General features: G+C 50.5%; 2 protein-coding genes across 2 annotated transcripts; both read left to right on the top strand.

The window, feature by feature from the left end:
- Positions 1 to 3,814: 3,814 nt before the first annotated feature.
- On the top strand, positions 3,815 to 4,624 carry LOC105201303. Its single transcript, XM_011169271.1, has one exon. It carries the CDS (start codon positions 3,815 to 3,817, stop codon positions 4,622 to 4,624), a length of 810 nt encoding a protein of 269 aa, XP_011167573.1.
- A 1,817-nt stretch (positions 4,625 to 6,441) lies between these two features.
- Positions 6,442 to 7,230, top strand: LOC105201302. Its single transcript, XM_011169270.1, has one exon. The coding sequence runs from the start codon at positions 6,442 to 6,444 to the stop codon at positions 7,228 to 7,230; it is 789 nt and encodes a 262-aa protein (XP_011167572.1).
- Positions 7,231 to 7,758: the final 528 nt, after the last annotated feature.

Below are 7,758 nucleotides of genomic sequence, written 5' to 3'. Positions count from 1 at the left end.
GAAGCGGCTCTCTTACGGGAGACGACGGGTAGGCGAGAAATTAAGTAAAGTCAGGCCGATATAACAGATAGAGAACACTTATATTGCAGTGCATAATAGAGACGGCATACAATAAAATAAGAACAAAAAAGAATAGCGGTTAACGTAAGAAAGAAAGACAAAGAGATAAGGCGTTGATCAAAAAGAAATTAAGAAGCCGGACGCGGGAATTATTTCAACTCAGACCATAATTACGCTACACGCGCCGATCACGACGACTGGTCCCGCGCGAAGCGCGGCAGCCAATCACGCGCGCTCTGACCGGCGCGGCAAGAACGCGAATGCAGAGCCTCCGCTAAGGCGAGCCACGTAATTCTGAGACAAAAATGCGTACAGTAAAAGATTCGCGCCGACGACAACGCAGTCGCCGGAACCGCACTACAAAATTAATAGAACACGCGCGATACACCAAGTCACCGATATCTCGGGCGGCCGTATGATCACGGCCGTAACACGACTTACGCACGTGTGCGAGGGCTTTGCGGCTTCCCGGGAAGTCGGTCGTTTGCGAGCTTCTACGGCGGGACGGCTCAAACACACGCGGCAGCCGACAGCTGGGTGCCTCGACGAGGTCTCGGGCTTGAGGTGGAGAGCCAGCCAAACATCAAGAAGCAAGGTGCGTTCAATCGCCACGCGGCGGACGCGTCGGTAACTCGCACACTAACCTAATGGCTCCACCCCGGAACGCGAGCCGGTCGACACCGACAGCTCGTGGCTTTACACAGCGGTTAGACGGGTCACCTCGACTCCAGCACGGTCCTCCTCCGGGTCCCTAGAGTCCTCGTGGATTCTCTACATGCCACGACGACGCTCGCCAAGGCCGGGCACTCCTTTCGATAGCGGACACCGATATCCGACCGATATCTCGCTTTTCAGCACACGCACGCAGTCGAACGGGTCGCACGCAAAAGCCGAGAGGATCGCGCTCGATGCGCGATCGATGAGCGCTACCCCTCCCACAGGGTGTGCGATATCCTTGCGCCTAGCGGCGCGGCCTATCAGCGGCCGCCCTTATCTAGCCGTGACGTCACGGCAGCGCAGTGTCGGGTCTCCGCAGGTGTCGTGCGGTCTCCGTCGGCATCCGACATCCTCGTCGCTCTCGGACGACAGCAGCAGCAGAATTTTCCCAGCGACGACTCTTCGCCGCTACCCTCCTCGATGGACAGCCGGCATTCGACGGCCCTCGTCCTGGCCGTTCGTCCGCCCCAGCCTGTCCATCAGCTGTGCCACTCGCGAGCCTCCTTTGCGTGGCGCTTATCTGTCGCCACGTCTTGTCTCGTCCTCCTCTCCGTCGGCGTTTTCCGGTGCGCCGGCCCTGGACGATCGCCCTCTCCTTTCCCTGTCGCTGTCCGTCTCCCTCGCCGCTGCTGGTCCTTCGGCGGCGTTTGTCGAGGTGCCCGCGGTTACAAGTAATAAGCCGCGAATGAGTAAATAAAATAACACGCAACGCAATCCCGCCGGAGATTTCGTTCTCTCGCAGAGTGCCCGACCCGGTCATACGTGCCTTCTGGCGCAACGCTCAGGCGGAAGACGGAGTGGTGAGGCAGCTAAAACTGCCACGTCACAATATATATATATATATATATATATATATATATATAGGGGAGACCGGGGCAAATCGTTAGACGGGGTAATTCGATAATTGGAAATTTTTATGGGTACTTATTAAAAATTTACTTTAAACACTGTAAACACGTCCTAATGTAACGATGTTGCTAACAAAGATTTGTTGGTAATGGCGTCATATTGAAATCGTAGTAGTGAAAAATGTGTTTTGCGACAGTCGAAGTAATTTCTGATAGTCGGCATTTCTTCGAAATTTAAATAAGATAATAAGGTTTTTTTGAAAACTTTGAATGTATCGTGTCCAGTTGAACGTATTTGAAACATTTCGTGTTTACTTTTTGTTGTGTGATGTCTATTTTTGTCGATCATACGCAATAATGCGCACAGTTGATGTTGGGGCTATTCGTAATACCGAGCACAAGGGCGATTTGTTAATACTGATTGCAGCGCCTAACGTAAGTTGGATAACCCTAACCCTTCAGCTGTATTACGAACGTTAGCGCTACGCAGAGTTAAACATTGAGGTAAAGTTCTTCATTAATTTAGTTCAAACTTGATAATATTGTGTCTTTTAGTACATAGAACATGAATATGAATATAAAATCGTCGCTCTTAAGCAGGTAAAAAGTTATAAAGCTTTAAAGATTGACACTTGTGAGGTTAGGAAATCTGTCACACCGATGGCATAAAAGAACATGCGAACGTGTATGTTTGCATTTGTTTTTTGTATACCTACATCCTTTTTTAAATAAAAAAAAGTCTTAACAACAGCTTTTTTACAGACTTTCAACTTAAAATACAAATTTCGGAATATTCCCGGACTAGTTACGAATTACCCCGAGCTTGGGGCTATTCTTAATTCATGACATTGGTCGACATTTTTATATGTACTTTAAAGCAGGTACATTTGTATGTTCTATTTATATCGGCATTGTGAAGGGGAAGGTTCAACCTTTCAAACCGGCTCATGTTTTTTTTTTTAATTAATATAGGACTCAGGAGACACAAAAAAAAAGATCTAACGATTTGCCCCGGTTTCCCCTATATATATATATATATATATATATATACATGCACGCACACCCGCCCGACCGCGATCGCTTTTCTTCGCTGATAATTCAAAACAAAGTATTAAGCGTTTCCCCGCATGCACTTTCTAGCATCAAGTCTAACGGGTAGCGCTCTCGACGCGATTAAAACTGTACCGGTCACCGCCGACAACTTTGACATCGCGTGGAAGATTCTGCTCTCGCGTTACGACAATAAGCGTCGCCTCGTCGATGTTCATATTGCCGCGCTGCTCAATCTGCCCCCAGTCAATAGGGAGTCGGCGTCTGAATTAAACGACCTTCGCGATAAGGCGAATCGCGCTATCGTCTCGCTAAAAAAGCTGAACAAATCCTTCAAAGAGATTCTGAGCGACATCCTAGTTCACACAGTCTCGCGAAGGCTCGATAGCTCTACGCGAAAAGCGTGGAAACTAAAGGGAAACTAAGACGCGAACATTCCCACGTTCGAAGATCTCGACAAGTTCCTTGCAGCACGCGCTCGCGCGCTAGAAGAACTCAGTCCCTCAAGTTCGACCGCCTCGACCAGCGAAAGGATCACAGGTTACGGCTTCGACTGCATCTCCGATCTCATGCCCGCTTTGTAACACTTCTCATTATGTAAATAAACGCGCTCAATTTTTGAACCGGAGTCCGAGTCAACGAGTGGAGGTCGTCAAACAGGCAAAGCGCTGTCTAAATTGTCTCAGTACGAAGCACGCCACTCAATCCTGCCCAAGCAAGTATTCATGTCGGACATGTCAAAAACGACATCACACTCTCCTTCACGTTGACTCGGGTTCCGTGTCTGCGGTCACCGCCGTCGCTCCAAACGCGTCAACGCCCTCCGAAACGACGGAAGTCTCAACTGCAGCTTCGATGTCCGCGGCTTGCGATTTCCCATCTCGACCGCCGCACGAATTCTCGTGACTTCCCTCCTTGATCGAACGCGCATCGTTCGCGCTCTCCTCGACCCCGGATCGGAACTCATTACGTTCATTTCAGAAAGTTTAAGTCGGGAATTGAAATTACGGCGCCTTCGTCTGCCTGTCTCGATTTCCGGAGTCGGATGCGTGGATGCCGGATCGTGTAGATACGCCGCTCAAATCAAAATTTTGTCGATACATTCGCCCGAGCCGGCTTTTTCAGTCATCGCGACTATCATGCGCTTACTTGCACCATATTCTCCGTCACGCGCCGCGTCTCAAGGTTCGTGGAGTCATTTAGACGGCCTCTCGCTGGCCGACTCAGACCCAGCAAGCGCTGCGCCGATTGAAGTTATCATCGGTGCCGATCTCTACGGTGAGATTCTCCTCGATGGCCGTCGGAAAGGAGAATTCGGTCAGCCTTACGCGCAGAACACCATCTTTGGATGGGTACTCTCCGGACCGACGTCCTCTTCGCCGTTCCTCTCGTCGGCATCCGTTCACTGTTGCTCGCAAGTAACGTGCTCACGCGGTAACTCGCCCACGCTTGATCAGGCATTGAGACGATTCTGGGAAGTGGAGGAGATTCCGCGGAAGGCGGTGCTCACTCCGGACGAATTACAATGTGAGGAGCATTTTCTCACAACGCATTCGCGTTGCTCTGATGGGCGGTACATCGTCCGTCTACCATTCAAAAACGGTCTGCCGATCGAAATCGGATCATCTCGCGGCACAGCTACTCGCTGTCTTAGCAGCTTACTCCGTCGATTTCGAAAATCGCCGGATCTTCAAAAGGAGTATTCGGAATTTTTGCGCGAATATGAAGAGATGGGTCACATGCGGGAATCCCCTCCGCTCTCTGAGTCGTCTCAATGCGTATTTATTCCCCATCATCCGGTTATCTGCGACGGAAGTAGCACTACGCGTCTCAGTGTAATATTTAATGCGTCGAGTGTTACCTCCAACGCGACCTCGCTCAATGACCATATGTTAGCGGGACCAAAGCTTCAGACCGAGTTAACTGCGGTTATTTTGCGTTGGCGTTAATTCCGATACATTTACTAAGCGGACATCGCAAAAATGTATCGACAAATTCTTGTCGATCCGCGGGACGTAGACTATCAACGCATTCTCTGGTGCAAAAGCGAATCTAGTTGCCCTCGCGAATATCAATTACTCACGGTCACATATGGAATCGTGGCCGCTCCGTTCCTGGCGCTTCGAGTACTGCGCCAACTTCTCTACGATGAAGGACCGTCATTTCCACTCGCCGTGTCAGTCCTTCAGGATAACATATACGTCAATGACGTGCTCTTTGGCGCCGATGACATTCCGCTCCAGCGTCAAACGCGCGATCAGACATGCGCGGTGCTGAGCCGGGACGGGTTTCAGTTGCGCAAATGGTCGAGTAACTCATCTCGACTGCTCGACGACATTCCTGAAGAGAATCACGGTCTCGCTTGTAGTAAAACTCTGCAGGAAGACGAGCAACTGAAGATTCTGGGAATTAGCTGGAGTCCATCTCAGGACGCGTTACAATTCCGCGTGTCCGTTCCATCTTCGATTGCTCGTACGAAGAGGTCAATTCTCTCGGTCATCGCGCATCTTTTCGATCCCCTCGGCTGGAGCGCCCCAGTAACAATCCGCGCTAAAATCTTTCTTCAGAAGCTGTGGCAAATCCGCATCGACTGGGATGAGGATATTAATACTAGTCTAGGCGATGAATAGTTGTCGATCGAGAACTCTCTCAAAGCCATCGATGGCCTCCTCATTGATCGGTGGATACGGAAAGGTGCGGACACCGTCATGTGCGAGGTGCACGGATTTTCGGACGCGTCTCAGAAAGCCTACGCGGCCGCCGTATACATTCGCCTAGCCTCGTCATCGGGCAAACGGTCGTCGATGCTGCTTCTCAGCAAATCAAAGGTTGCGCCAATAAAACCATGGAGCGTACCACGGCTGGAACTGGCTGCAGCCGTGTTACTCTCGCGCCTCGTGAAATTTGTACTGGAGTCATTGCGGCTTCCAGACTCGACTCCGTGTTACTGTTGGACGGATTCCACAGTGGTTCTCGCCTGAGTGACTCAACACCCGTCGAGGTGGAAGACGTTTGTCTCAAATCGTGTCGCCGATATTCAAATTCGCCTCCCTAATGCCTCTTGGCGACACGTCTCCACTGATGACAACCCCGCTGATTGCGCGTCTCGCGGCATTTTCGGGAGTCAGCTCGCGTCACACGATCTCTGGTGGAGTGGTCCGTCGTGGTTGCGTTTCGCCAGCTCTGACTGGCCGTCGCCGATCGCCCCCACTGAGAAAACCGTGAACCTGGTCGAACAGCTGGAGCCGTGGGATCTTGCTTCGCGATATTCGTCATGGCCGAAACTTCTCAGGGTCACGGCATACATCATGCGGTTTGTGTCTCGGGTACGTGATCACTCCTCACCGCGCGTGATTCAGCGGGACGGGTCTCTCTCTTTCTCTCTCCGCGAGATCCGCTACGCTCGAGTCTTTTGGCTGAAATATATTCAGAGAGATTCATTTCCACTCGACCGGAACGCTCTTAGGTCAGGAAAACCTCTCGCCTCGAAAAGCTGTCTCAATCTGCTCACTCCGTTCCTCGACAAAGAGGAACTAATTCGCGTTGGCGGGCGGCTCGCTCACGCTTCGCTCCCGTTCACCACCAAACATCCTATTGTGCTAACGTCTCACCCGTTAGTTGAGTTGATCGTGCAGAACGCTCATTTGCGATTACTCCATGCTGGCACTCAACTAACTCTCAATGTGGTGCGGCAGAAATTTTGGCTGCTTCGCGGTCGCAGTGTCGTCAGAGCCGCGATTCACAAGTGCGTTGTACAACACAACTCATGGGCAATCTCCCTCAAGTGCGAGTGTCGCCTCCTTCGCGCGCCTTCCTGAATTATGGCCTTGACTATGCTGGACCAATTCTCATCCGATCTATGTCTGGTCGTGGAATCGCGTCGCGAAAGGCATACATTGTCATAATCATCTGCATGGCCACTCGCGCCGCCCATCTGGAAATTGTAGACGGTTACGCCACTCCTTCGTTTCTGGCGGCGTATGCGAGATTCGTTGCTCGACGAGGTCTTCCTGAGTCCATCTACTCGGACAACGAAACCACGTTCGTCGGCGCCGACCGCGAAATGACGATCGCCTTTCGCGCAGCGCTGCGCAACTCGGATTTTCAAAATCAAACCGCCACCGACAACACCAGCTGGTACTTCATACCTCCGTCCGCGTCTCATTTCGACGGTCTCTGGGAGGCGGGGGTGCGAAGTATCAAGCATCATCTCCGTCGCATGATAGGAGCTCATACGCTCACATACGAAGAGATGTCTACTCTCCTCTATAGCATCGAAGCGTGCCTCAACTCAAGGCCGCTAGCGCCGCTCTCCGACGCACTCGACAATTACGAACCGTTAACGCCGGGACATTTTTTGATCGGCGGTGCATTAACCGCTCGCCCTGAACCGTCTACGCTCAATATTAAAGAAAGTCGTCTCACGCGATGGCAGCTCGTTCGCCAGATAACGGAACAATTTTGGAAAAGCAGCAGAGTGATTATGTTAACACTCTCCAGCAAAGAACTAAGTGGAGACGCCGATTTCAAACCGATGTTCGCGTTGAGCAGCTAGTCTTGCTTAGAAACTCGCTTCTTCCGCCGTGCAAATGGGAATTGGGCCGTATAATAATGTGTCATCCTGGCTCCGACGGGCTCTCGCGAGTCGTCACCATAAAAACAGCAACGTCGGAATACAAGCGCCCGCTGAGTAAACTTTGTTTTCTGCCAATCGACATTAAGCAACAATCGAACACCGACGGTGAACCCTCGAAATAACGCAAACATATCAATCGCCTCGCTCTATCCTTACTCGGAGAGCGCCGAGTTCATCTTTCGAAACGAATATTCCGAGGCGGGCGGTATGTTCAGAACTAAATGTATTTCATCGTATATTTTATTACATATTGTATTTTAGCATGTATCGCATATTATAAATTTTCAAAATTGATAACTGTTCGATTGAAAATTATATTTCTGTTCCTCGCAATAATTATTAAGGCAATATTGACACTGATACTTGTAAATATCTTTGAAGTTGTATTTCATCTCTATTTGTCTCACGTCACGGTCAAATCCGAGGATTCTGTTATTCTTTTCACGA

The sequence above is a fragment of the Solenopsis invicta genome, chromosome 3 (assembly GCF_016802725.1).
Source record: "Solenopsis invicta isolate M01_SB chromosome 3, UNIL_Sinv_3.0, whole genome shotgun sequence".
Taxonomy (NCBI): Eukaryota; Metazoa; Arthropoda; class Insecta; order Hymenoptera; family Formicidae; genus Solenopsis; species Solenopsis invicta.
This window is presented reverse-complemented; position numbering and strand designations above follow the sequence as displayed.

Bases quoted from the DNA above. Each gene is read 5' to 3' on its own strand.
- LOC105201302 (XM_011169270.1), top strand. From the start codon at position 6,442: ATGGGCAATCTCCCTCAAGTGCGAGTGTCGCCTCCTTCGCGCGCCTTC.
- LOC105201303 (XM_011169271.1), top strand. From the start codon at position 3,815: ATGCGCTTACTTGCACCATATTCTCCGTCACGCGCCGCGTCTCAAGGT.